Here is a 27,517-nt window from a genome sequence, read left to right on the forward strand (position 1 = left end):
TAGCTACTCCCCAAATACATTTTGTTCTTCCCCTGAGGCTTGGGCAAGATTGTCAGCTAGTAGATAGAGAGGTGGGGGAGGTAGGGAAAGCACTTCAGGTCTCCACCCCCTGCGTGTATTCTTTGGTGCCCCTCAAGTGCTTTATACAAATTTGTTGCATTTGATATCCTCCTAAAACCCTAGGAGGTAGGTACTGTTACAAGGAGGAAGTGGAGGTACTGAACGGAAAAGGCAGGGGAGCATAGCGTCTCAGTCCCTGTGAAAGAGCCAGGTAGTATTTAAGTGTATCAAGCTATCGTTATTATAAGAAAAAATTACTTAATGGAATAGAAGATGAGGAAACCTCTGCATCATAGTTTCCTGAGGTCATTCTTTTCCTGGGCTAAAGATGCTTTCTTGCTTCCGGAGATTGCAAGGTTTGCCCCGGGAAACAGTCTCCCAGACAGCTCTTGGAGTCTCTAAACCCCCTCAAGCTCTCCATCCTGTGATGCTTCGTGGCACGAAGAGCTCCGACGTTGTTGTCTGAGGAACTGGGAGTGATTCCAGCTTTGCCCCTTGCGGCCTGTGTGACCCTACACAAACTCTGCGTCTGTTTCCTTGTCTACCAAGTGAGGTAGATGTTGGAATATTCGTCTTCACAGCTTCTTCCTTCTCGGGATCCGTGATCTTGATAACTTTTTTCTTTTAACTTATAAAAGTTAGTTTGGATTTTATACTTTTATTTGGTCTCAAATTTTATTCCCTATTCTTTTTGTCTGTGTATTTCATTTGTGTAAGTATTAAGTTGGAAAGGAGAAAATTACAGTTGGGCGGAGAGGGCAGGGAGAAAGGATGCAGAGCCTGCAAGCGAGGTAAATTACTGGCTTGAAGCCCGAGAGGCTAATTCCGACGATTAGGGAGGAACGGGAATGAGGAGGGCGGTGGCAGAACGCAGAGCAGGTTCATTGGCTGTCGCGCCTATCTGTCCGGGCGCACGTCTCTCGGCAGCTCCCGCCCCCGGGCATCCTCTCTCAGCGGACTGCGGTAGCCAGACGCGAAGGTGGCACTCTGGCTCTGCCACACCCCACACAACCCCTCCTCCCTGCCACACACACAGGTTCTCCGCCCTGACTTGACTGGGGGCTCCAGTTTCGAAGGGTAGGCGGGGCCAGCCTTCAGGGACAGCGCAGGGCCTCTCCCGCTCTTACCGGGAGCTAGAGCCGGACTGGCTGCCGGCCTGAGCCTGGCGAGTGCGGGAGGCGGGCGCCTTTAAAGGAAGTCTACGGCCGGGCCCGAGCCCCGCGCGCTTTGTGCTTGTCTCTCTGTTGCGGAGCCTCCACGCTGTGCCCTCCACGAGGGCTTCCCTCACTCCTCCTCCGGCTTGGCTGCCCTTCGCCGTGGCGGCAGCAAGCAGAGGCAGCGGCTGCGGCACCTCAGGCGCTCCGGGGCGAGTCGGCCCCCGAGTATCGAGACCAAGCGGTAGTGACAGCCAGAGGAAAGGTGCGTGCGCTGCGGGTCCAGGAAGCCCGGGGAAAGGAAGGGAGAGGGATCCCTGGAAACTGCTGTTTGGGGGAATTGCGCATATTCAGGTGAGGGGTGAGGGAGTGTGGGAGTGCGCCTTAAGCCCCATTCTTAAGGAAGACTGATCTTTTAGATCAGGCAAACATCCACTGATTGGCTCATCAACTGTATTCAACCTGTATTCAGTTCACCCTGTAGTAATACGGCTCTCTCGGAAGCCAGAGCGGTTCTAGTCATCATCAGAACAACTAGTATTTATGGAGAACTTTATGGTTTAAAAGGCTTCATTCATATTACCTAATTTTGTACTAATGGCTAGCATTTATTTAGATTTTTAAGTTTGGCAAAGGACTTTATTAACATCTTCTTTAGTAATAATAGCTAGCAATTTATTTAGGGCTTTTATGCCTGCAAAGTGTTTTATTCATATTATTTTATGTAATAATGATAATAGCTAACATTTATATAGCACTTACTATGTGCCAGGTGAGACAACTAGATAGCTCAGTAGATAAAGCATTGAGCCTGGAGTGAGGAAGACCTGAGTTCAAATTTGGCTTAATAGCTGTATGATCCTGCGCAAGTTACTTTTTTTTTTTTTTTTTTTTTAATTTAATAGCCTTTAATTTACAGGATATATACATGGGTAACTTTACAGCATTAACAATTGCCAAACCTCTTGTTCCAATTTTTCACCTCTTACCCCCCCACCCCCTCCCCTAGATGGCAGGATGACCAGTAGATGTTAAATATATTAAAATATAAATTAGATACACAATAAGTATACATGACCAAAACGTTATTTTGCTGTACAAAAAGAATCAGACTCTGAAATATTGTACAATTAGCTTGTGAAGGAAATCAAAAATGCAGGTGTGCATAAATATAGGGATTGGGAATTCAATGTAATGGTTTTTAGTCATCTCCCAGAGTTCTTTTTCTGGGTATAGTTAGTTCAGTTCATTACTGCTCCATTAGAAATGATTTGGTTGATCTTGTTGCTGAGGATGGCCTGATCCATCAGGACTGGTCATCATCTAGTATTGTTGTTGAAGTATATAACGATCTCCTGGTCCTGCTCATTTCACTTAGCATCAGTTCGTGTAAGTCTCTCCAGGCCTTTCTGAAATCATCCTGTTGGTCATTTCTTACAGAACAGTAATATTCCATAATTTTCATATACCACAATTTATTCAGCCATTCTCCAACTGATGGACATCCATTCAGTTTCCAGTTTCTAGCCACTACAAAAAGGGCTGCCACAAACATTCGTGCACATACAGGTCCCTTTCCCTTCTTTATAATCTCTTTGGGATATAATCCCAGTAGTAACACTGCTGGATCAAAGGGTATCTGCGCAAGTTACTTAACAGATGTTTTCCTTATTTCCCATTGGAGAGGGAAATGGCAGACCACTCCGGGATCTGTATCAAGAAAACCTCATGATCAGTATTGCCATATGGTCCTTGAGGTGGGACACAACTGAACACTACCACAAACGAGCCAGACACTGTGCTAAGCATTTTACAGCAGTTATAACAGTCCAGGGAGGTAGAAACTTTTTTTCTCCCTATTTTACAAATGGGAAAACTGAAGCAGGAACATGTTGTACAGCTAAGAAGTGTTGGAAACTGGAATTGGGCTTGCATGAAGTTATGTAGCTAATTAGGATCTCGGATCTTGATTTGATCTCACATCTTGAGTCTAGGACCAGGGCTCAGTTTGCTGCTCTACTTATGGCTCTAGGCTATTCTGGCATTTGCACTGGTCACGGCTACAGATATCGTTCTCTTCCTGCCCCTACTTTCCTTTCCTCTTCTTCCTTTCCCCTTTTCTCTTTGCAAAGTATAAAGTCACACATATAGTATATAAACAGGCTATAAGCCCGGAAGGTAGCATTATCCGAGTTGAAAAGAATCTTAGAGATTTGCAGATAAGCAAAGGTTTCAGGTAAGATTTGCAAGTGGTTTGCATGATAAATAAAGTAAAGGTCCTGGGTAAGGAGAAGTCACTTATCCAAGCCACAGATAGTAGGTGGTAGAGTCAAGCTTTAAAAGCAGCTGCTTTAACTTCAAGCACAGAATCCCTTTCCACTACTACATATTTTCATTTAAAAAAATGTGGAAAAACAAGCCTCGAAAGACAAGGGACTTCCTTTTTTTAGATTCTTAGAGCTAGAATAAAGCTAGATTCTTAGAGCTTAGATACCATCTAGGAGACAGAGGAAGTGAGCAGGATTCGATCTCCAGAGTCCAGTGCTTTTTTCATCATATCTAGCTCTCTTTCATTGAGAAACATCAGAATATATAATATCTAGTAGTGGAAGTGCTTTGTTTAGAATTTGTTTGGATAAAAAATATGAGGTTCAGATAGCTAAATTTCTATTTATCTATTTATCTATCACTTTCTAGTGATATTTTCCCTATGAATGGAGGAAACTGACCAGCAGAGTGAAGAGCAACAAAATAAGGAAAGGACTTGAGATATGCAAGTTATTAAATGATTTGGAATAAAGTGAATCTCCTCTTTTTGAGGGATGTTGATTTCATGAATTGTCTGCGACGATATATTAGTATAAATTGGATATGCAATAAAAAGCTTTTTCTCGTGTCCCCTTCTGCCACAAATGTGATGAGCCTTCCCTTTTTAACACCAGCTGTCATTCAAAGCAGCAATTCTTGATGCCAACAAAGTATTCTAGCATTGTTCAGTCATATGTTATGAAATAGTTATGGCTCCTTTCACCGGGGCCTTACACTGGCCAGGGTGAAGACGGACTGTTTAGAGCTCAATGGTTCTCAAACTTTTTTGTTTCAGGACCCTTATACACTTTAAAAAATTGTTGAGGAACCCTTTCTTCACCAAAGAACTATTGTTTAGGTGGGTTATTTTTTGATATTTTGTTGTTGTTGAGTTGTAACCAATTCTTTGTGTTCCCTTTTGGTTATCTTGGCAAAGAAACAGGAGTGTTTTGTCATTTCTTTCTCTAGTCTGTTTTATAGATGAGGAAACTGAGGCAAACAGGCTTAAGTGACTTGCCCAGTCCTCAGATCACAAAATGGCTAAAACCAGGACTTCCTCATTTTCTTATAATCTCATTCAGATGTGTGAGGAAATTAAGTCTAGGAGAAACAGTCTTGCTAATATTGATCCCTTTTCCATGGATATTGTGGAGGAGGTGCTGATATTCAGGCACTTGTTAATATGTTGTGATATAGTAGCCAGTTGAAGTTTCATAGTTAAAATTAGGGAATCAGTGTAGCTTTGGTCAAAAGAGAAATGGATTTGGTATCAGGGACCTGGGTTCTATTCCCAGCTATATGATTTGGTGCAAGTTTTTTCACTTGCTTTGGTATTATCATCTTTAATTATGATTTAGATATGATATATAAGACTAGGTAATCTCTAAAGCCCTTTCTAGTTTAAGATTTTAGGATCTATGGTGGGGGAGTCATCAGTGAAGTAGAGGGACTTTCTCAGCTTACAGGATGTGGAGGACACTCCCAGATGTGATGGAGGCCTCCTTTGGGATCTTTACCTATCTCAGGACTAATTGATGGGCCTCAAGCATGGGAAGACTTCCCACTACCTAAAAGGACAGGGACAGTTTGTTCCATTGGCCAAGAAGGCAGCTGAAGCAGGCACTGTGGAGAGCTTAGATCTTGGTTAGGTGCAGAAGCAGCCAAGATCATTGGCTGCACCCCAGGCCATTTCCTGTTGTGATGACTCTTGTCATATCTCTAGACTTCATTGGCTCTGAAAGAGAGAGTGAGGTTGACAATTTTGGATTGTTCTGCCTCCCTTATATCCAATTCACTCTTGAGTTAAGACATTACACCATGGTGCCATTGGTCCTCCAAATACACTCTTAAGGCTATAAACTGTTCCTCTGAAAAAGCTCTGGGAAAACAAACTTTAATTCTTGAGTAAAGAAATGGAAAATTCATCAGTTTATAACTGAGTGTGACACATGATTTGGGGGATAGAATATTGGACTTGGAATCTAAAAGAAAGATCTGATTGGCTAAGATGACAGGAAAAGATAATGATGACTCTTGGAGAGGATGTGGGAAAATTGGGACACTGATACATTGTTGGTGGAACTGTGAACGAATCCAAACATTCTGGAGAGCAATTTGGAACTATGCTCAAAAAGTTATTAAACTGTGCATACCCTTTAATGCAGCAGTGCTACTACTGGGCTTATATCCCAAAGAAATACTAAAGAAGGGGAAGGGACCTGTATGTGCCAAAATGTTTGTGGCAGCCCTTTTTGTAGTGGCAAGGAACTGGAAACTGAATGGATACCCATCAGTTGGAGAATGGCTGAATAAATTATGGTATATGAATGTTGTGGAATATTATTGTTCTATAAGAAACAACCAACAGGATGATTTCAGAGAGGCTTAGAGATACTTATATGAACTGATGTTGAGTGAAATGAGCAGAACCAGGAGATCATTATCCACGGCAACAACAAGACTATATGACGATCAATTCTGATGGACATGGCTCTCTCTCTTCAACAATGAGATGATTCAGACCAGTTCTAATTGTTCAGTGATGAAGAGAGCCATCTACACCCAGAGAAAGGACTATGAGAACTGAGTATGGACCACAACATAGCATTTTCATTCTTTCTGTTATTGTTTGCTTACATGTTTGTTTTCCTTCTCAGGTTTTTTTTCCCCCATCTCCGATTCTTCTTTGTGCAGCAAGTTAACTGTGTAAATATGTATACATGTATTGGATTTAATATATATTTTAATATATTTAACATGTATTGGACTATATCTAGAGGAGAGGGTGAGGGAAGGAGGGGAAAATTTGGAACAGAAGGTTTTTCAGGGGTCAATATTGAAAAATTACCTAGGCATATGTTTTGCCAATAAAAAGCCTTAATAATAATTAAAAAAAGAAACCATCTTGACAGAGTTTTGTTCACTCTTTCTTTTGGTAGGTTAATAGGATCATGATTCAGAACTGGGAGGGACCTTAAAGATCATTCATTCCACCTCCTCCATTTTACAAATGAAGGATCTGTGACTCAGGAGAGGAAGGAGATTTGCCCAGAAGCACACCAGCAGAGACAGAATTCAAATTCGGGTCTTCTGATGCTAAAGTCAGCATTCTTTCCACCATATCTTCTCCTGTGCATGTGTGTGGTAAAGTGAAGCATATTAACTGTAAGTACACCTCTAAAGACCTCTTTTAAAATAGAATTTGCTGGAAATGTTGAATTGCAAGCCTGGAAAGAAAAACACACAACAAATTATTTTCCAAATGGCATGCTCCACACCTTTTCCAATCCTGCTTCATTCTGATTCTTCTATATAAGGGAAGATCTTAGATGTGAGATAGTTTCCTTGTTTCTTTTGTTAGTTCAGCCAGAAGAGCAGAGACTAGCCTCAATTCAGTGCCTCTTGGGCGAATGAGCTTTTTAGGATAAATAAAGAAGGCAGTTATAAGTTGTAAATATAGAGGTCTAGTGTTAGTTTTTAAAGTGTCCACAGATCTTGAGCAAAAAATCTTTTGTATAGATTGTCTTTGTTAACTTTTAATATTTGCATATTATTTTATGTGACCTGGATCCTTAATGAAATTTGTCAAATTTTCAATTCCAGTTATTCTTTGGGTCCATTATATTGGGAAAGATGGTGTAAAAATGATTTTGAAAACATTACATTTGGAAGCAGAAGACCTTGATCTTCTACCGAGGATTATAGAGTGGAGGGGACCTTAGAGGTTATCTAGTTGAACTCTTTCATTTTAAAGATAAGAGAATTGAGGTCAGAAGGAGTTAAGTCATTTGCTCAAAGTCATACAGGCAACAGAGCCAGGCTTTAAACAAATATCCTATGGCTGAATTTGGTGCTTTTGCCCACCATGCCCCACTGCTTCAGCTTGTCTAGGTTTGAAACTCTGCTGTGTTAATTATCAGATCTTACAATAAGTCACTTTACCTCTTTGGGTTTCTTTACTCATCTATAAAATCAAAGGCAGTCCTAATAAATAACTCATGAATTTTATGATTTTATATAAACATTGAACAAAATCATCGTTTTCTTTTCACAAACCACTGAATTAAAGCAATTATAGTTACGACTGAATTATTTGGTTGTTTCTCAATTATATCCAGTTCATTCTTAACCCCATTTGGGGTTTTCTTGGCAGAGATACTGGAGTGTTTGCCATTTCCTTCTCTAGCTCATTTTATAGGTGAGGAAACTAAGGCAAACAGGGTTAAATGATTTGCTCAGGATCATATAGCTATTAAGTGTCTTGAGGCTAGATTTGAACTCAGGTCTTTCTGATTTCAAATCTAGTGCTTTATTCTTTGCCTCATCTAGCTGCCCAAATGTAATATAGATATTTCCTTAAAAATAATTATATGGCTAGTCCAGTTGTAGATTTTTGCCTCATCTAGCTGCCCAAATGTAATATAGTTATTTCCTTAAAAATAATTATATGGCTAGTCCAGTTGTAGATATTTTCTAATAAGCATTATTTTTCAATGTAGTTATTGTTGTAAATACAATATAAGAAAAAAAACAATAAAAAAAAAGGAAAACAAAATAAAACACAACATAACAGAACACTGTCATGTGCCCAACAGAACATCAGGGAGGATTCAAAATATATAACAATAAATTTTCATTTCAAGAAAGCATACATAATAATGGAAGAAATTATGTTTATGTATTTTCTTTGCTTCTTTGTAGGTTGTTCTTGTGTCCTCTGCTGTGCACTTTTTTTTTACTTCATTTCCTTTTTTTTCCCCTCATTCTCCCCTCCCCCCATTTTCTCCAAGCAAATTTGTTCTGTGTGTGTGGGAAATCTGGAGAGCTTAAAATTTACTGACCTCTTCAGCCATCTTCCCAGAATCCTTGTAAGTATTATTATTTTAAAACCATCTTTGCTCATCAGACCCCAGTTGTGCTCTTAAGGGTCCATGTAATACATTCCTTCTCTAAGAAATAGCAAGAAATTCTTAAGAGTAAGTATGCCCTTTGTTGGTCTTTCTTTGAGAAGCTTTTTTTGGGAACTGAAACAATTATATAACAAGATATAATCAAAGGATCATAGAATAGACTTAGACATGAAAGGGTCCTTGGATACTGTTGAATCTAAGTCAACCTCCTCATTTCAAAGATTTCAAAGAGTCAGGGAAAGGAAGTTATTTACCTAAGGTCACATAGTTTTTACTTCAAAGTTGAGAATTCAAATTGTGTTTTCATGCCAAATCCATCATTCTTTTTGAAGTCAGTGTCTTTTTTTTTTTTAACTTCCCAAAATTAAATTAGAAACCTACACTGGTATAGTAAAAATGCTAAAACAAACAATACCCAACAATCAGACATATGATTTTAAAACCTATTATGTGAATAGGAGCAGAATTTATTAGGAAAAAAATAGTAATCATTGATCTCAGACATAGTCAAACTTTAAAAAAAATTCAGTTGATAGAAGTGTGCATAATATGTCAGCTATATTAATATTGTTTTAGATATAGGTGTATATGTATATGTGTGTATATATGTGTGTATATGTGTACATGTGTGTTTGTGTATATGTGTACAAGTGTGTATATGTATGTATGTGTGAATAGTTATGTGCATATGGGTATATGTATGTGTTTTTATGTGCACTGCATGGTGGCATATTATGTATATTGAGAATATAGGTGTGTTATGCATGTGACATATGTGTGCATACATGCATGAATATGTACATGTAGGTACACACATGTATTTGTATGTGTGCGCATAGGGCATATATGTGTGTATTGTGAACATGTGTAAGTGTATGTATGTGTGTATGTGTTTATAAGTGTATAAGCATATATGTGTGCACATACACAAGTGTATCTGTATACATATTGTATATATGAACATATATTTGTTTATATGGAGGTGCATGTATATGTATTTATGTGTGTGTATGCACACAGGTATGTATACGTGTATATGTTTGCATTTTAGGCATGTCTGTCATCAACAATTTTTATTCACTGACTTGATTCTCAATTCAAGCAATGTTCTGCTTTGGAGGGAAACATCCAAATGCTTTTGGAAATCTCTCAACACTAGATGTTTGATAATAACACTTATAGGAATCTTGAAGTAACATTTATTGGAATCATCATGATTAAAAAAAATACTGTTTTAGCATTCTACTCCACATAACAGAAGTAGAGTCATTCTGTCTTTACAGAATGAACACCCCTGGAGAATCATCCTCCTAAAACTAGTCATCTCTTTGATCATGTCCTTCAAGGGCTTTCCCTCAGCTAGTCATCATGTCCCACATAATCTACATCTGCTTCTGCATTGCAAAACAGTAATTTAGGAATACAGAGTTAAGTATACTTTCTAAAGACTTATTTCAAATTTTTGCTAGCCTTAAGCTTTTCAGAATGACTTATTCTACATTGCTGGTAGAGTTGCTAACTGATCCAACTATTCTGGAGAGCAAATTGGAACTATGTTTGAAGGACTATATAATCATACATACCCTTTAACCCAGAAATACCACCATTAAGTCTATTTCCTAAAGAGATCAAAAGAAAATAACTTATATGTATAAAAATAATTATAGTAGTCTTTTTTTTTATGGTAGCAAAGAATAGGAAATTGAGGGAATGCTCACATCTCTTCAGGAAATTTTTTTTGGGGGGAACCCAGTATCCTAGCTTTTAAGTGAATCATAATTAATCCCTAAATGGGAAAGGGGAAGACAATGATTTTAACTCCATAGAGAGATTTCTCATTATATATTTAACCTCTACCGTTGTTTTTCACACCTCACCTTTTATTCTTGATCTTTTACACCAAAGAGATTTGGCATAATGTAAGGGAGAAACATCTGCAAAGGACTTAAGAGAAATATTTATTCTTAAATTTTTTCAATTGAAATAAAATGTCATTAATATGTTTCTAAATTATAATCATTTTTACATAGCTATAGTATGTTTTCCCTTCAACCGTCCTGTGAAATATTTAGTGCAAGTATAATTATTATTTTTTCAGATAGCATTCAGATTTACATTTCTGGCATTTAGAAAGGTTACTCATAGAAATTCACTTAGTAAGTGTCAGAGCCCAGCATTCTATCCTAGGAGACTAGAAGCTTTTAAAACTTGGTTGGAACCTGCCAAGTCTTGTTCTCCAGAGGCATAAGACTAAGACTTTAATTCAGGTAAATTGATTTCATTCTCTTTAATGAAAGTTTTTTTTCTCTCACAGATGCTTTACTTAATTCCTGATGTAACTTGAGTACTATGCATGTACTTACTACAAAAAATTCTAAATCTTTTACTTTAAATGCTATAGTGTACTTATTTCTGCATAGAGAGAGTTTTTCTTAGTTTAAAGTATCAAGTCTCTGCTAGGATAAAACCTCAGTTATCTGGGACTTTTGGGGAATGAATCATTCTGTTTTTAATTTTTTTCCTTTTTTCCCCTCAATTACATGTTAAAAAAAGAAACATTTAAACAAATTTTTATTCCAAATTCTCTTCCTTCCTCCTTTACCCCTTCTTGAGAAGGCAAGCATAGATTATACATGTGCAATCATGCAAAACATTTCTATATTGGCCATGTTGCAAAAGAAAATGCAGACCAAAAAAACGCAAGAAAAAAAAAGAACATTAAAATCTGCAAACTCCCATCAGTTCTTTCACTGGAGGTGGACATTTTCATCATATGTCCTTCAGAATTGCCCTAGGTTATTGAATTGTTGAGAATAGCTAAGTCATTCATAGCTGATCATTGTTATTGCTATGTACAATGTTCTGCTGATTCTATTCTACTTCACTTCACAATCAATCATATAAATCCAGGTTTTTCTGAAACTATCCTGCTCATCATTTCTTATGACATAATAGTATTCTATCGCAATCACATATCATATGTTCATAACTTGTTCAGTCATTCCCCAATTGAGGGGTATCCCCTCAATTTCTAATTCTTTGCCACCATAAAAAGACCTATTATAAATATTTTTGTAAACGTTAAGTCCTTTTGCTTTGATCTCTTTGGGATGTAGACCCAGTGTGGGAGTTACAGGGTCAAAGGATATGAACGGTTTTAAAGTCTTTTGGATTTGGTTGGATCAGTTCACAACTCCACCCACAATGCAGAATGAGTCATTCTAGATAGCTGAAGATTAACAGAAGCTTTTTTATTTTAATTTCTTTGATAGAAACCTTTAGAAAATATATTTTATTTACTCTGCATTTTTAAGTTATTGTTTTGCAATGCATATAAGATAATGTAAATATGATGATAATAGGTTTACAAATGATGAAGCTGAGGTTTTGAGAGGTTTTGTGACTTGCCAGCGGACACAAAGCTGTGTTTGAAATAGGATTAGAAAGTATGTCTCCTAACTTAAGTCCAACATTTTATCTACCTCATGCCACTTATTTTTTTTGTCCACTTTACCTATTTTATTTGGTATTTTTCTCTACAAGTAACCGTTCTGTACTCTACCTATGCAGAGCACTCTATTGCTTTTTCCCATTTATACACTGAACACCACCCCTCTGTTAATTCCTAAATAGCTTTTTTTTTTTTTAAGTTTTTAATAACTTTTTATTGACAGAACCCATGCCAGGGTAATTTTTTACAACATTATCCCTTGCACTCACTTCTGTTCCGATTTTTCCCCTCCCTCCCTCCACCCCCTCCCCCAGATGGCAAGCAGTCCTATACATGTTAAATAGGTTACAGTAGATCTTGGATACAATATGTGTCTGCAGAACCGAACAGTTCTCTTGTTGCCTCCGGGAGAATTGGATTTAGAAGGTATAAATAACCCCGGAAGAAGAACAAAAATGCAAACAGTTTACATTCATTTCCTAGTGTTCTTTCTTTGGGTGTAGCTGCTTCTGTCCATCCTTGATCAATTGAAACTAAGTTAGATCTTCTCTTTGTCGAAGAAATACACTTCCATCAGAATACATCCTCATACAGTATCGTTGTTGAGGTATATAATGATCTCCTGGTTCTGCTCATTTCACTCAGCATCAATTCATGTAAGTCTCGCCAATCCTCTCTGTATTCATCCTGCTGGTCGTTTCTTACAGAACAATAATATTCCATAACATTCATATACCACAATTTACTCAACCATTCTCCAACTGATGGGCATCCATTCATTTTCCAGCTTCTGGCCACTACAAACAGGGCTGCCACAAACATTTTGGCACATACAGGTCCCTTTCCCTTCTTTAGTATCTCTTTGGGGTATAAGCCCAGGAGAAACACTGCTGGATCAAAGGGTATGCACAGTTTGATAACTTTTTGACATGCCACTTATTTTAAAAGAAGATGAAGGAATTATTTTTCAAGAGAAGGAACTTCTACTGCCTTGTCCAACTCAGGCCTTCTCTTTTTACTCCCCAGGCTATAAAGATTCTATGTTATAAAGGCTCTAGCTCTAAAACTGGAAAAGACCTCCAAGGAGCAGGATCACCTGTCCTTAGAGAGGCCTGGTCTTTGGTGCCCTTACATGGGACGTTTTGGGTGATATAATCATAGGATTTCAGAGCAAGAAATAATTATCCTCTCCCTCCCTCTCCATTTTATAAGTGAAGAAATCACAACCCAAGGAAGTAGATTTGTCCAGGGTCACACAGCCAGTTAGTGGTAGAGGATTTTGTATTCCCATTCCCTCCATCTCAGTGCTACGCTTACTCTGTTACATCCTATGGCTCCTATTACTGATTGGCTGTGCCTATGACAATATAACTGATGGGGTCACTAGAGAGCCTGATGGTTGTCAGAAAATAAATGTTAAAGACTTTGTTTTATAGCCTGCATACCAATGACCTATTTGTATTGGCCTGGCCCTGGAGAGGTAGAAGATCTCCCTGGGGAGATCAAATTTTAGAAAAAGGGATAAAAAAACATCAACGATACATAGAACATAACACATAAGGCCCTAGATTATTGCTAATATGTGCTTTGTGCCTAACTGTGCAGCATTCATTTATTTTATTTTTACTGACAGTGGAAAAGTCCCTTTGACCCTATAGTTATTAGGGCAGTTGCTCTGTGGTTGACAGACAGGGAAGCTTTTTTTGTGCCCAGTGAAAATCAGCTTAGAACTGCTGTCAGGCTGGGAAACTAGGAGCTTTTGTGGAATTGGGAACTTTGGCAAACTCCTGAACCCTAGAAAAGAAGGTCAGAGTGACTGTCTTTAGAAGTTTGCTCCAATAAATTAGTCAGCAAGCATTTATTAAATGCCTATTGGCAGATGATTTGCCAATGTCATGTTCACCAGAGTACAAAGCAAACTGCCAAGTAGAACAAGGTGTCTTTGGTGCCTTCCTACTTCCTGGTCCCTAAAGTGTTTTTGGTATCTTCCTGCTTCCTGATTCCTATCCCCACACTTTGCCTTTATATTTCATTTTGGGTATCCAGGGTCTTCTCTGCTCACCTCACCCCAATGTGGATCCCTGTCCTGCTGTATGGATTAGCTTCCTTTTCCACTCTACCCCCATTTCCCCAATCAAAACTCATTTCAGAAATCTCTGGTTTGGAGCAACAATTATCCAGTAACAGAAATTCATAATAAGAGGCACTAGTGTAAGAGTTGTTCTGTACTGGGAATAATTAAAATTCATGTTTTTATATGTTGAAAATTTTCTTCACAACAATCATGTAAGATAGTTAATGTAAGCATTATGATAATACTTTTACAAGTGATGAAAATGAGATTTTGAGAGGGTTAGTGACTTGCCTGTGGATAGCATAGCTCCGTGTCCATGGACCATTTCCCTTTTTAGCTCAAAGTAGTACAATCAAGTGAGAAATGAGCTAAGAATTAGAATAGTATCAGAATCCAAGTCCGGCACTGTATTCATTATATCATGCTTTAAAATTTTATTATTTATTATCATTTATCTTCATTATTGGGGCAGCTAGATGATACTAGGCCTGGAATCAGGAAGACCTGAGATCAAATCCAGCCTCAGATATAAGTTGTGTGACCCTGGGCAGGTCACTTAACCCTGTTTACCTTAGTTTCCTCATCTGTAAAATGATCTTGAAAAGAAAATAGCAAATCACCCAGTATCTCTGCCAAGAAAACCCCAAATGAGCTCTTTTCATCGATGTGGCAATTCAAGACAATTCCAATAGATTTAGGATGAAAAATGCTAATCATATCCAGAGAGAAAACTATGGAGACTGAATGTGGATTTGAAGGTATTTTTTATTGGTTGGTTTTTTTCTTTCTCCTGTTTTTTTTCCCCTTTTGGTCTGATTTTTCTTTCACGACATGAAAAATATGGAAATATATTTAAAAGTATTGTAAAGATTTAACCTATATCAGATTGCTTGCTGATCTTGAGAAGTGTGGGTAAGTGAGAGTAAGAAAAATTTAGGACACAAAGTTTTACAAAAACAAATGTTGAAAACTATTTTTACCTATATTTGGAAAAATAAAATACTATTGATAAAAACCTCAAAATGGGATCATGAAGAGACAGACACAATTGAAACAACTGAACAACAAAATCATTATTAAAATTAATCACATTTTTTAATATTAAGTACTTCTCATTGTGCTCAATGTCCTGGTGAAAAATTTTATAAAATAGGTTTTTATTGTTTTGAGGGGGTTTTGCTTTTATATTGTCATAATTTCCTCTAATATCCTTAAGGGGTAAGGTAGGTCCTTAACCCTGTCAGAGGGTTACTATATAACAAATAATATTTTCTTTAAGGAAAAGAGAGAGAGAGAGAGAGAGAGAGAGAGGAAAAAAGGAACATAGTCAATATTATTAAAAACTTTTATAAAACATCTCATTCCATGAAGGGATGGTTTAGAGGTATCCTCTCATATTTTCTTGAGTTGGATGCTTGATCTTTGTAATTTAGCTACACTTTTGATTTGTCATTGTCATTATGTATATTGGTTTATTTTGCTCTATTGATTTCTATTATACCAGTTTCATATGAATCTTTCTATGTTTCTCTGTACTCATCACAGATATCATTTCTTACAGCACATTAATATTACATGAAGTACCATTGTTTACTTAGCCAAATATTCATTAAGCCAAATATTCATTTGTGCCAAGCACTGTGGTAAGCACTGGGGAAACAAATATAAAAATAACCTGTCAGTAAGTTGGTAAATAATAGCCAAATTTAATAAACATTTATTAAGTTCCTGATATGTACCAGACTCTATGGTAAGCATTGAAAGATAGAAGTATGAAAATAGGAAGGCAGTTCATGCCCCCACAGAGGTTACAATCTAAAGGGGCAAGTCAATATACAAAAAGAAAATGAAAAGGAAATTCCTGATAAAATGTTTATGGTAGAGAAGTCAGACATGTAGCTCAAACTGGTGAAAAATGAGATGTTTTGTGGTACATGAATATAATAGAATATTACTGTGCTGTAAGACATCACACAAATAAAGTATAAATAATTTTATGAATGCTCCAAATCAATAATAATAAGAGAAATACAAATCAAAATAGTCCTAAGTCTTCAACTCATACCTTGAAAAATGGCAAAAATGATAAAAGTTAGAACTAGTTATGATGGAGAGCTTGTAAGAAGATACACAGTAAAACATTGTTAATTGAGTTGTGAATCTAGATTTAAAACTATTTTGGAAAGCATTTTAGAGTTATGCAAATTAAGTGACTAAAATATTTATATCCTCTGTATCAGGCATTTCATTACTAAATTTATAGTCCCAAGAGGCCACTGATAAGAAAGTCCCCAAATACACTAAAATAATTAAATCAGCATTTTTTGTGATGGCAAATCATTGGAAATAAAGTATATGCCTAGAGATTGAAAAATGGCCAACCAAATTATAATACATGAACATACTGGAATATTATATTGTAAGAAATGATGGATATGAATAAAAGCATGAAAAGACTCATATGAATTGAAGCAGAGTGAAATAAGCAGAATTAAGAAAACAATATACCCAATGATTATAGTATAAATGGGAAAAAAAATTACCACAAAATAATCCAAACTGAGTATTGAAAAATCAAAAAGAATGATCTCAAAAAAGATATGACATTGCTATTCTAGTGTTTTGCAGAGGTGGTTAAGTCCATGAGTGTGGTACATTACATCTATTTTTAGACTTTTTTGATAGTACTTTAGTTTTGTTGATTTTTTGTCTTTTTAAAAACGTGTTATATGGGCTGGCTGAAGAGGAGAGAGATTCTGGGAGTTTTATTTAGGAAAAAAGAAGGTATCAATAAAACTTTATTTTAAAGGAGGAGGCAGGGGCAGGTAAGACCTGGTGGTCTTCTGTAGCGCCATTAAGAATAGTTACTCCCATTTCATCTAAAACACAAAGTCCATCGAGTGAGGGCTGAAGAGAAAAGGGAAGACACCCCATATGGATTTTGTGAGGGGAGGTAGGTGATAAGGGAACATATAGGAGAAAGGACATCATTGGGGACAGTGTATCTTCCTCTTGAATGGGTTTTGGGACAGCCCTGAGTCAAGGGAAGGGGCTGCATCTGTAACTTATGACCAGGAAAAATAGGGGTATTTTTGGTAAAATTCACTCATTTTCCTTAGTATTGAGAAATTTTCCTCTCCCTCCTCACCAGTTGCCAAGCTTGTTAATTCTACTTCCATATCTTTTGCATCTTCCCCATCTTTTCACTCAACACAGCCGCCACCCTAAATTCAGCCAGTTACCTCTTAACTACTGAAATAATCTGATCAGCCTCCCAGCTTTCAGTTTTTCCCCTCTCCAATTCATTCTTCACAGTTGCCTAATTGTATTTCTAAAGCATTGATCTGATCATGCTCCAAAGGAAGCTATTCTAGAGCTTATTACCTCTAGAACAAAACATGAACTTATGTCTGGCATTTTAGTCCAAGGGGAAGGGGGAGAAGAAGGAGAGTGGAAGAGCTGCCATGACTGGGGAAACCCTTGTTTTTTCCTGTGGCCCAGGACTGTTTCAGAACTCATCTAGCAGGAAGACCCCTTCTCCCCAGGGACATTAATAGTCCCCAGTTTTTCTTATCATCTGCCCTGCCCCTTTTCCCTGAACCCTCTAGTACTAATTTGACCTACTTATATAACTAACTAACCTAATGCTCCTTAGGCTTTGCCCATCACCTCCTCTGATTTATCTTTAGAACTTCTGGACATTTCTATCTGCCCAACAACTGAACTCTTTCTGTATTCTTTCTTTCAATTAGAGAATAAACACTTTGAGAAGAAGATTCTCTTGCTTTTTCTGTTGATATCCCTATTATTTAGTTCTTGATACATAGTAAACACTTAATAAATATATTTTTATTCATTCGCCATCTGTCCCAAATCTATCTTTTCAGATTGATTTAATATTACTACTGCAGAACTGGTTTATGTTCTCTGTACACAATACCCCATTTCTCTCCTCCTTGCTTTTGTATAGGTAATTTCATGCTTGGATATGTTCTCTCTCCTTATCTCCATCTCTCAGAATTTTTCTTGTTTCAGTCACATCCAACTCTTCATAAGTTTCCTTCAAAGAACAGTTCAGATATCACTTCTTATAAAAGACCTCTCAGTTTATACACATTCTCTTTCCCCTCCCAGTCTTTCTGTGTGTATATGTATGTGTGTGTATGTGCATGCACATGTATGTTATTGGGAACTGCAAAATCTTCAATAAATTTGAATATTTCTTTTTTAAATTAAAAAAAATTGTCCCTTCTATGCTACCTCCTTCCCATTCCAGTAAAAAAGATAAAATTCTTGATACAAGTATGCATAGTCAGACAAAACACATTCCTACATTGGACATATCCAAAAAATGTGTTTTACTCTGTGCCCCAAGTGCTAACCCTCTCTTTCCTTAAAGCATAGGTTCAACCATGTCATTCCTCTACTTAACTCCAATGGCTCTCTAGCACCTCCAAGATCAAATATAAAATGTTCTGGTGTCCACAGCACTTTATAACTTAGCATTCCTCCCTCCAACTTTCTAGTCTTATACCTCATACCCCTCCCCTACAACACACTCTTTTTATACAAGGACACTGATCTCGTTGATGTTCATTGAACAAGACATTCCATTTTCCAGCTCTGGGAGTTTTCACAAGTTGTCAGTCATGTATGAAATGCTGTCCCTTCTTATCACTGCCTCTTGGCTTTCCTGGCTTAAATCCAAGTAACATCTCACTTTCCACAGGAAGATTTTCCCAAATCCCTTTTAATTCTACTACCTTTCCTCTATTATTTCCTATTTATCTTGCAATAGCTTGTTTTTACATCCTCTGTCTCCTGTTAGATTGTGAACTTGGGCAGAGACTATCTGGATAGTCTTTTGCTTTTCTTTATATTGGCACAGTGCTGGCACATACCAGGTACTTAACACTTAATGTTTATTGACTATGACTGTCAAGAGATGGGTATCATTTTTCAAAATGAGTCCTTTAGAATTGTTCACTACATTGATCAGAATTCTTATATCATTAAAAGTTTACTTTTGTAATGTTACTGTATTCTGCTTATTTCACTCTACATCAGATCAAATAAGTTTTCCCAGGCGTCAATAAAACTAGACATTTCATTTCTAATAGTATAATTATATTCCATTACTTTCATAAACCATAATTTTCTCAGCAGTTCCCCAATTGAGAAGTACCCCTTAATTTCAGGTTCTTTACCACTACAAAAATTGCTCTAAATATTTTTATACATACCAATCCTTTTCCTTTTTCTTTGATTTTTTTTTTTTTGAGATGTAGATCTAGTAGTGGTATCGCTGGATCTTTTGATCCAACATTTTCACATATAAGGCGAGAAAATGCTTTAATATTTTAATACACATTTTATTTAACAATACTTTGTTATTTCATATCCAGTATATTTTGTTTTTACCCCCTTTAACTTCATTTTTTCCTGAACATTTTAAAAAAAATTAGTTTTTTCCCCCCTTTCTCCATCAGTATCACTACCCCATATATCCCAAATAAACACAATCAAACAAATTTAGGTCATAGTCATCTCTCTTCTACCTCTACAAACATCATTTGGGAGACATTCATCATTAATCTTTTAGAACTATTATTGGTCATCATATTGTCCATAATTCTTAATTATATCAAAAGATATTTTTGTATATGCTTTGTGTATATAGCACTTCTTCAATAATGAAGTAGTATATATAATGAAGTAGCAAAGACTGTCAAACTGTGATTACAGGGGCTGTCTTGCTTTTGTCTTTGTATGCCCTATACCTAGTTCAGGGCTTTCTGAATGTAGTAAGTGCTTAATAAAACATCTGTTGAATTGATTTGCTTTAATTGTGCATAAATGCTTTGTTAATGTTATTCTTTTTATATTAGGGATCTGAAAGATTCATCTACAGAAATGTCAGACAAAGAAGATTGCTATGTAAGCTCATCCAATGACCTTGTTAAAGATGATGACCGGTGCCATCATTATCATAGAATTCTTCTGGAGCCTCAGGAGAAAAAGAATACTGACTTTAAAGAATATGTGGTCAAAAAGTTAAAGAAGAATTGCTGCTGTAGCCCAGCCAAAGCAAAAAACTGGATTTTGGGGTTCATGCCAGTCTTACAATGGCTCCCTAAGTATGATCTGAAAAAATACCTTCTTGGAGATATAATGTCGGGCTTGATTGTAGGCATCTTATTAGTCCCACAGTCCATTGCATATTCCCTTCTGGCAGGCCAAGAGCCAATTTATGGTCTGTACACTTCTTTTTTTGCTGGAATAATTTATTTCTTATTTGGAACATCCAGACACATCTCAGTGGGTATTTTTGGAGTGTTATGCCTCATGATTGGTGAAGTAGTTGACCGGGAGGTACACAAAGCTGGTTATAGGATGGAATATACAGCTAAACCTGACATTTTTAATCACATAAATGAAAGTGTCATCATTCCACCTGTGAACCAGACCTCAGGACAAATCTGTGATAAAAGTTGCTATGCAATTACTGTTGGCACAACAGTAACTTTCATAGCTGGAGTTTATCAGGTAAGTGGTGGAACAAACAAAACAGGCTTTTGCAAAAGTAATGCTTTTCTGTGAATCATTATAATGTCTTGAAAACTATAATTTATAGCATTATAAAAAGCTTTTTAAAAAAATCTTTTGCTTTATGGGTTCTGTTTGCCAGAATTTAATTTATTGTTCATTGTCTGAGCCTTCTTATGATTTCAGTTGATTAACTTGAGGAGATGCTAATATATCTCTGGAAACAGGAAAATGTTCTTGAAGTGAAAAATTTTAATGGAGTTTTAAATAGGCATATTACCACTGATGACTTTCGTGCATGAAAAAACACTATGAAATATATATATATATATATATATATATATATATATATATATACACACACTAGAAAAGATGGGCCAGTCTCAATGTTGAGAATGACAGATAAGTTTAAATGTTGTCATAATATCCCCAAAATATTAAAAGAAGTCTTCCAACATGTTGGGTAAATTCAACATGGTGGATTTATAGGAAAAGGTGGACAAGAATTGCATATGAAAGATGTGGGACGTGAACAGCTTTGCACTGCTGAAGGGAGAGCTAACACCCACAAAATCACATACTTACCTCCCAAGTGCCGGTTTATCATACTTCTTAGATTTCCTCTCACCTACCCACCTCATTGAAATCACATTTTGAAAGTACATGTCATAGGAGGCATAGTAAGAATATCACTTGATTTAGAATATGGCTTAGCAAACCAGGGTTTAGATTACATCTCTGCAATTTATCTGACCTTAGGCATGTTATTTCCCCTCTCTATTCCTCATTTTACTTCATTTGGAAAATGAGGGGGGGAAATATATATATATATATATATATATATATATATATATATATATATATATATATATATTTAGGTCTCTTCTAGCTTTAATTTCCAAGATCTCATAAAACTCAGTTAATTCTACTTCATGGGACTATAAAACCTTATAGTTTTAAGGGTCATTACCATAAACTTGAATCTCTTCCACAAAATCCCTGATAAATGTTTTCCAAACTTTGAGAGGCTCTAGTGATAGTGAATTCATCATTTCCTAAGATAGCCTATTCTGCTTTTGAGCGGCTGTAATGATTAGGAACATTTTCTTCATGTTGGACCCAGATCTTTTTTTCTGTTGATCCTTGCTTTGCCCTCTCTAGAACACTTCTGAAAATGTCACTTTCACATGATACTCTTTCAATTATTTATAGACTAAAATAGAGAGTTTTTAAATTTTAAAAATATTTTTATTTTCCCCAGGTAAATGTAAAACAATTTTTACATTTGTTTTTAAAACTTTTGAGTTCCAAATTCTCTGCCCTCCCCCCCCATTGAGAAGGCATATGTGAAATTATGCAAAACATTTCCATAAAAATCATGTTGCAAAAAAAAAAAAAAAAATAGATCTCCCTTTCCTTTCCAAAAAAAAAAAAAAAAAACCTCAAGAAAAAAAGTTTAAAAAAAAGTATACTCAGACAATCAGTTCTTTGTCTGGGTATGGATAGCATTTTTCATCAATAGTACTTCAGAGTAGTTAGTCTTGGATCATTGTATTGCTGAGAATAGTAAAGTCATTCACAGCTGATCATTCCATAACATTGCTACTACTTTGTACACAGTAATTTTCACTTTGAACTCATGGAGGACTTTTCAGGTTTTTCTGAGAGCATCCTGCTCATCATTTCCTTATAGAACAATAATTCATGACAGTCACATATCATTTGCCAATTGATGGGCATCTCCTCAATTTCCAATTCTTTGGTCTGAGAAAGAATTGCTATAAAAATTTTTGCAAATAGGTCCTTTTTAAAATAAGGAGTTTAAGGCCACATAATATTACTATATATGTATTAGGCATGATTATAATTTTCCCAAGATCCTCTTCCAATACCTTTTAAAATCACAGGTTCTCTTTTACTAACAATACTTGATTATTACAACATGAACAAAGATGGCTTTAAATCTTAACTTAAGGTGATTTTATAATTTAAAATAGTTAATTTCAATTCAAAATTTAATTTTAAACTGACATAATGTAGATTAACCTCTGTAGATAACATCTTGCAAAGAAACAATCTGGGAACAAAAATATTAGATGGGAATTAGAAGGGAATTTTTTTTTTTTTTTTTTTGGTAAAGGGTGGGTAGACAGGAGGTGGGGAGGAGGAGAGGCAATTGGAATTAAGTGACTTGCATGGGTCTTCCTGACTCCAAGGCTGGTACGCCACCTAGCTGTGGTGGATTTTTGTTTTATTGATGACTTCTCAGGTCTCTTGGATTCCCTTGATTATCAAGTCCTTGCTAATTTATATCAAAAATTCCCTAAGTCTTGATTTTCTTTCAAGTATTTAGAGATATTGGGGGAGAGACAGTATAACATAGTGAAATGAACAACAGATTTAGAATTGAGAAGCCCTAGTTTGAATTCTTATTTTACTATTTCTATTTTTCTCTTAGCTTAGCTAAACTCAAGTTTCTAGTGTGATGACAGCATTATTTTATTGGTCCTCCTTGTAACAGCACCTTTATTCCACTCCCTTCAAAAATATGTCCTTGGAGTGATATCCATTGTAAATCTTCAGGGAGCTCTTCGAAAATTTGGTGATTTGCCCAAGATGCCCAAACATCATTTGGGAGACATTCATCATTAATTTTTTAGAACTATTATTGGTCATCATATTGTCCAAAGTTCTTAATTATATGAAAAGATATTTTTGTGTATGCTTTATTTGTGTATATAGCACTTCTTCAATAATGAAGTAGTATATATAGTGAAGTAGTGAAGACTATAAGCTGTGATTACAGGGGCTGTCTTGCTTTTGTCTTTGTATGCCCTATATCTGGCTTAGCAAAATACAGTTATTTGGTTTGTTATTATTCTCTCCTCAGAATTATGGGTAAGTCACTTAACTTCTGTCTTCCTCAATTTCCTCAACTGTAAAATAGCATCCACCTCCCAAGATTATTGTGAGGATTGAATGAGATATTTATAAAGCAATTGGCACGGTGGCTGACACATTATAGACACTATTCTTATTCCCTTTTCCTCCTTTTGCTTGTGATTATGGTCAACACATTTCTATTCTCTGAGCCTTGGTTTCCTTATCTGTAAAATTGGAGTAGTAATACTTGTACCTTTTCTTTATAAAGTATTTAAGCTAAAAGAAACCAGTTATATAAATGTGAGTTATATAGGATAATATTTAACAGTGATAGTATAAGTAACTTATTTTGTTTAGTACTGAGAAGGCAAGTCCTGGGGTCTGTTTCTGTCTTCCCTTAATGTCTATCTCAATAGGGTTATCTCTGTGAAGAGAAAGGATGAGGAGAATACAATTATAAGGAGAGAAGAGAAAAAATAAAAGTTAGGAAAATTTCAGAGGTGACAAAGACCAATTAATTTTAAAAATTTAGATTTCTATTTAAATCCTATGCTAATGTCTTATTATAGCATAAAGTTGATCCCGTTTTTCAGAGACTATTCCAGGAAAAGAATACACACTTTTCCAGATTGTACCAAAGCTAGAAGTTTTTAGTCCAAGTCCCATAACTATTATCTGTCCTTTAGGAGATCAGACTAAGTTCAGACAAATTCATTAGTAGGTAGATGACAGGGAAATTCCCCCCCCCCCCACTTTTCCTTCTTCCTTCCTTCTCTCTTTTTTCTCCCTCCCTCGTTTTCTCCCTCTCCCTCCCTCTTTTTCTTTTCTCCTTCCTTCCCTCCTCTCTCCCTCTTTCCTTCTTTCCTTCCTTCCTTCCTTCCTTCCTTCCTTCCTTCCTTCCTTCCTTCCTTCCTTCCTTCCTTCCTTCCTCTCTCCCTCCCTCCCTCCCTTCCTTTCATCTTAACTTTTAAGGACAGTTTACTATGTTGTAATTTGTGGTGTTGGAGGAACAACCCATACCAACAAAATTACAAATCTTTTAAGTACTTAAGTATATCTAAATAAACAATAGAAAAGGCAGAATTATAAAATTTATAAGTACTCCTTTCTATTGGAGAAAAGTTTTACATATTTAACCTCTTATGTGATTTCCTTTCAGGTAGCCATGGGCCTGTTTCAAGTTGGCTTTGTCTCTGTCTACCTATCTGATGCTTTGCTGAGCGGATTTGTCACTGGTACCTCCTTTACTATTCTTACTTCTCAGGCCAAATATCTTCTAGGACTAAACATCCCTCGAAGTAGTGGTGTGGGCTCTCTTATCACTACCTGGATATATATCTTCAAAAACATTCACAAGACCAATCTCTGTGACCTCATTACTAGTCTTTTGTGCCTTCTTGTCCTTGTGCCAACCAAGGAACTCAATGAACACTTCAAATCCAAGCTTAAGGCACCAATTCCTACTGAGTTGGTAGTTGTTGTGGCAGCCACACTGGCATCTCATTTTGGCAAACTGAATGAGAAGTATGGCTCCAGTATAGCTGGACACATTCCTACTGGGTTCCTGCCCCCCAAAGCACCAGACTGGAACTTGATTCCCAATGTGGCCGTCGATGCAATAGCTATTTCCATCATTGGTTTTGCTATCACTGTGTCACTGTCAGAGATGTTTGCCAAGAAGCATGGCTACATAGTCAAGGCCAACCAAGAAATGTATGCCATTGGTTTTTGTAATATCATTCCTGCTTTCTTTCACTGCTTCACAACTAGTGCAGCTCTTGCCAAGACCTTAGTCAAAGAGTCAACAGGCTGTCAGACTCAAGTTTCTAGTGTGATGACAGCATTGATTCTTTTATTAGTCCTCCTTGTAATAGCACCTTTATTCTACTCCCTTCAAAAATGTGTCCTTGGAGTGATAACCATTGTAAATCTTCGGGGAGCTCTTCGAAAATTTGGTGATTTGCCCAAGATGTGGAGGCTTAGCAAAATGGATACACTTATTTGGTTTGTTACTATGCTTTCCTCTGCACTGATAAGTACTGAAATTGGTTTGCTTATTGGGGTCTGCTTCTCTATGTTTTGTGTCATCCTTCGTACTCAGAAGCCAGAAGCTCCTATACTTGGTCATGTGGAAGGGTCTGAAATCTATGAGTCCACATGTGCCTACAAGAATCTTCAGACTGAGCCAGGAATTAAGATTTTTCGTTTTGTAGCTCCCCTCTATTATATCAACAAAGAATGTTTTAAATCTGCTTTGTACAAGAAGACTATCAGTCCAGTTTTAGTGAAGGCAGCACAGAAGAAGGCAGCAAAGAGAAAGCTCAAAGAGAAAATGGTGACTTTCAGTGGCTTTCAGGATGAAGTTTCCATGAACCTCTCTTCTGAGCCCCCAGAGCTCCATACCATAGTGATTGACTGCAGTGCCTTGCAATTTTTAGATACAGCAGGAATCCAGACCCTCAAAGAAGTTCGCAAAGATTATGCAGACATTGGTATCCAGGTTCTCCTCGCACAGTGCAATCCTTCTGTGAGGAGTTCGCTGTACCGTGGAGAGTACTGCACAAAAGAGGAGGAAACTCTTATCTTCTGCAGTGTACACCAAGCATTTTGTTTTGCCCTGGACTTGCAAAAACAGAAAGCATTGCGTGCTTCCAATGGTTTAAGTACTTCTACTGACTGATTACTAGGAGAAAGTGGGGTGGACAGGAGTGGGGAACAAATCAAAGCAACAGGTTTGTCTCTTCTATGAACACTATTTCCTATTATCATATAAAGTCAGTGAACTATAATGGGGGAAGAGGCATATAGTTTATATCAGTGCTTTCAATTAGCTAGAATTAGGAGAAAATAATTTCATCCTTTTGGTGCAAATAAGGGTATGCAAATATTTGTATACAACTACTTATGAAGTAGTTTTATGGTTTAAATGCTTATTTGCATTTGGACTATTCCCTTTTAGAAACAAAGGTGCTATACCAGGGGAAATTAAAAAAAAAAAAATACTAAAAAGAACAATGTTGTACCATAGAAAACTTAAGCATCAAGAAAAGTGGATTCTCTCTATCCCAGTCCACAACTGCCAACTTAAGTGAGCTCAGACAAATCAGAACCTCTGTGAGTCTCAATTTACTCAGTTGTAAAAGCAGGGGGTTGGACTACTTGATCTGTAAGGTCCCATCAGCTCTGAAATTTATTGACCTTATGGGTGATGAACTTAAAATTTATACCAGGTCCACCATCTTTGTGGTAATTTGGAAGAGAATGGTGGGAGGGGCTTTGTACAACAGTTGCTTTCATTTTCATCTATATTTTTGCTTTCTACCAAAGAGCTGAGAGCTGTGGCATTACCAGGTTCACCCAAAACAAGTTCTTTTTCTTGTGCCTTGTTTTTCTGCCTACCTCCCTAGAACTTGTGGTAATGGAACCTCTAGCATTTTGAAAAAGAAGTGTCAGCAATTCTTTTTTGGGTGGGGATTCTCAGGAGATTGAACTTGGTCAGGCTCCTGGGAGCAAATGCCAGGAGGAAAATGCCTCTCAATAAACGAACTTTTCTGATAGGGCTAACACATCACAGGAACTTAAAGTTAACACAGGGTACTTTTGGAACTCCACCACATCCAAAGAGCCTGGATAAATAAATACTCAATCTAGTATGTACTGTGATTTGATGTTTTCTTTATTTGTTTAGACTAAGTTGTATCAGCAAGAATGATATGAAAAGATCTATTTTCTACCTCTTCTTTTTTGTGTGACCTGTCCATACTTATTCCTAAGGTCTTCATTACCAGTGGATATTATTTCATTTGGGGGGAAGTCTGCTTTACATTTCTAGGAATCTGTTCGGATGAAAATGACGCTGTAGAAAAAGCAAAAGATTTAGAGTTAGAGCTAGGTTTGTGTTTCAACATTCTGCTGCCTACTACTATTACTACTACTACTACTACTGCTGCTGCTGCTGCTGCTGCTGCTGCTGCTGCTGCTGCTGCTGCTGCTGCTGCTGCTGCTACTGCTGCTACTACTACTACTATTACTACTACTACTACTACGTATGCCAGCCAAGTCACTAGATTTTTTGGGGCCTGAATGTTCATCTCTGTGAAATGATGGTATTGGCCTACACAACCTCTTAGAT

At 36.8% G+C, this 27,517-nt stretch overlaps 1 protein-coding gene across 3 annotated transcripts; it reads left to right on the forward strand.

The window, feature by feature from the left end:
* The first annotated feature begins 966 nt into the window (after positions 1-966).
* Positions 967-27,091, forward strand: SLC26A2 (solute carrier family 26 member 2). 3 transcript variants are annotated; one of them, XM_031953508.1, is made up of 4 exons: positions 967-1,568; positions 6,461-6,686; positions 19,845-20,502; positions 24,545-27,091. In XM_031953508.1, the coding sequence occupies exons 3-4, from the start codon at positions 19,870-19,872 to the stop codon at positions 26,063-26,065; spliced, it is 2,154 nt and encodes a 717-aa protein (XP_031809368.1). In that variant the 5' UTR covers positions 967-1,568; positions 6,461-6,686; positions 19,845-19,869; the 3' UTR covers positions 26,066-27,091. The 3 variants fall into 3 exon arrangements, with proteins under 3 accessions (XP_031809368.1, XP_031809367.1, XP_031809370.1); XM_031953507.1 differs by having other exon boundaries at positions 967-1,479; XM_031953510.1 differs by lacking the exons at positions 967-1,568; positions 6,461-6,686 and adding an exon at positions 8,255-8,389.
* Positions 27,092-27,517: the final 426 nt, after the last annotated feature.

Source organism: Sarcophilus harrisii, chromosome 2, assembly GCF_902635505.1.
Source record: "Sarcophilus harrisii chromosome 2, mSarHar1.11, whole genome shotgun sequence".
Lineage (NCBI taxonomy): Eukaryota > Metazoa > Chordata > Mammalia > Dasyuromorphia > Dasyuridae > Sarcophilus > Sarcophilus harrisii.

What these genes read in the sequence shown, in the direction of transcription:
- SLC26A2 (XM_031953508.1), top strand. Translation starts at nt 19,870, where the DNA reads ATGTCAGACAAAGAAGATTGCTATGTAAGCTCATCCAATGACCTTGTT. An exon ending in TCATAGCTGGAGTTTATCAG is followed by an intron (nt 20,503 to 24,544) that starts GTAAGTGGTGGA and finishes ATTTCCTTTCAG; the next exon opens with GTAGCCATGGGCCTGTTTCA.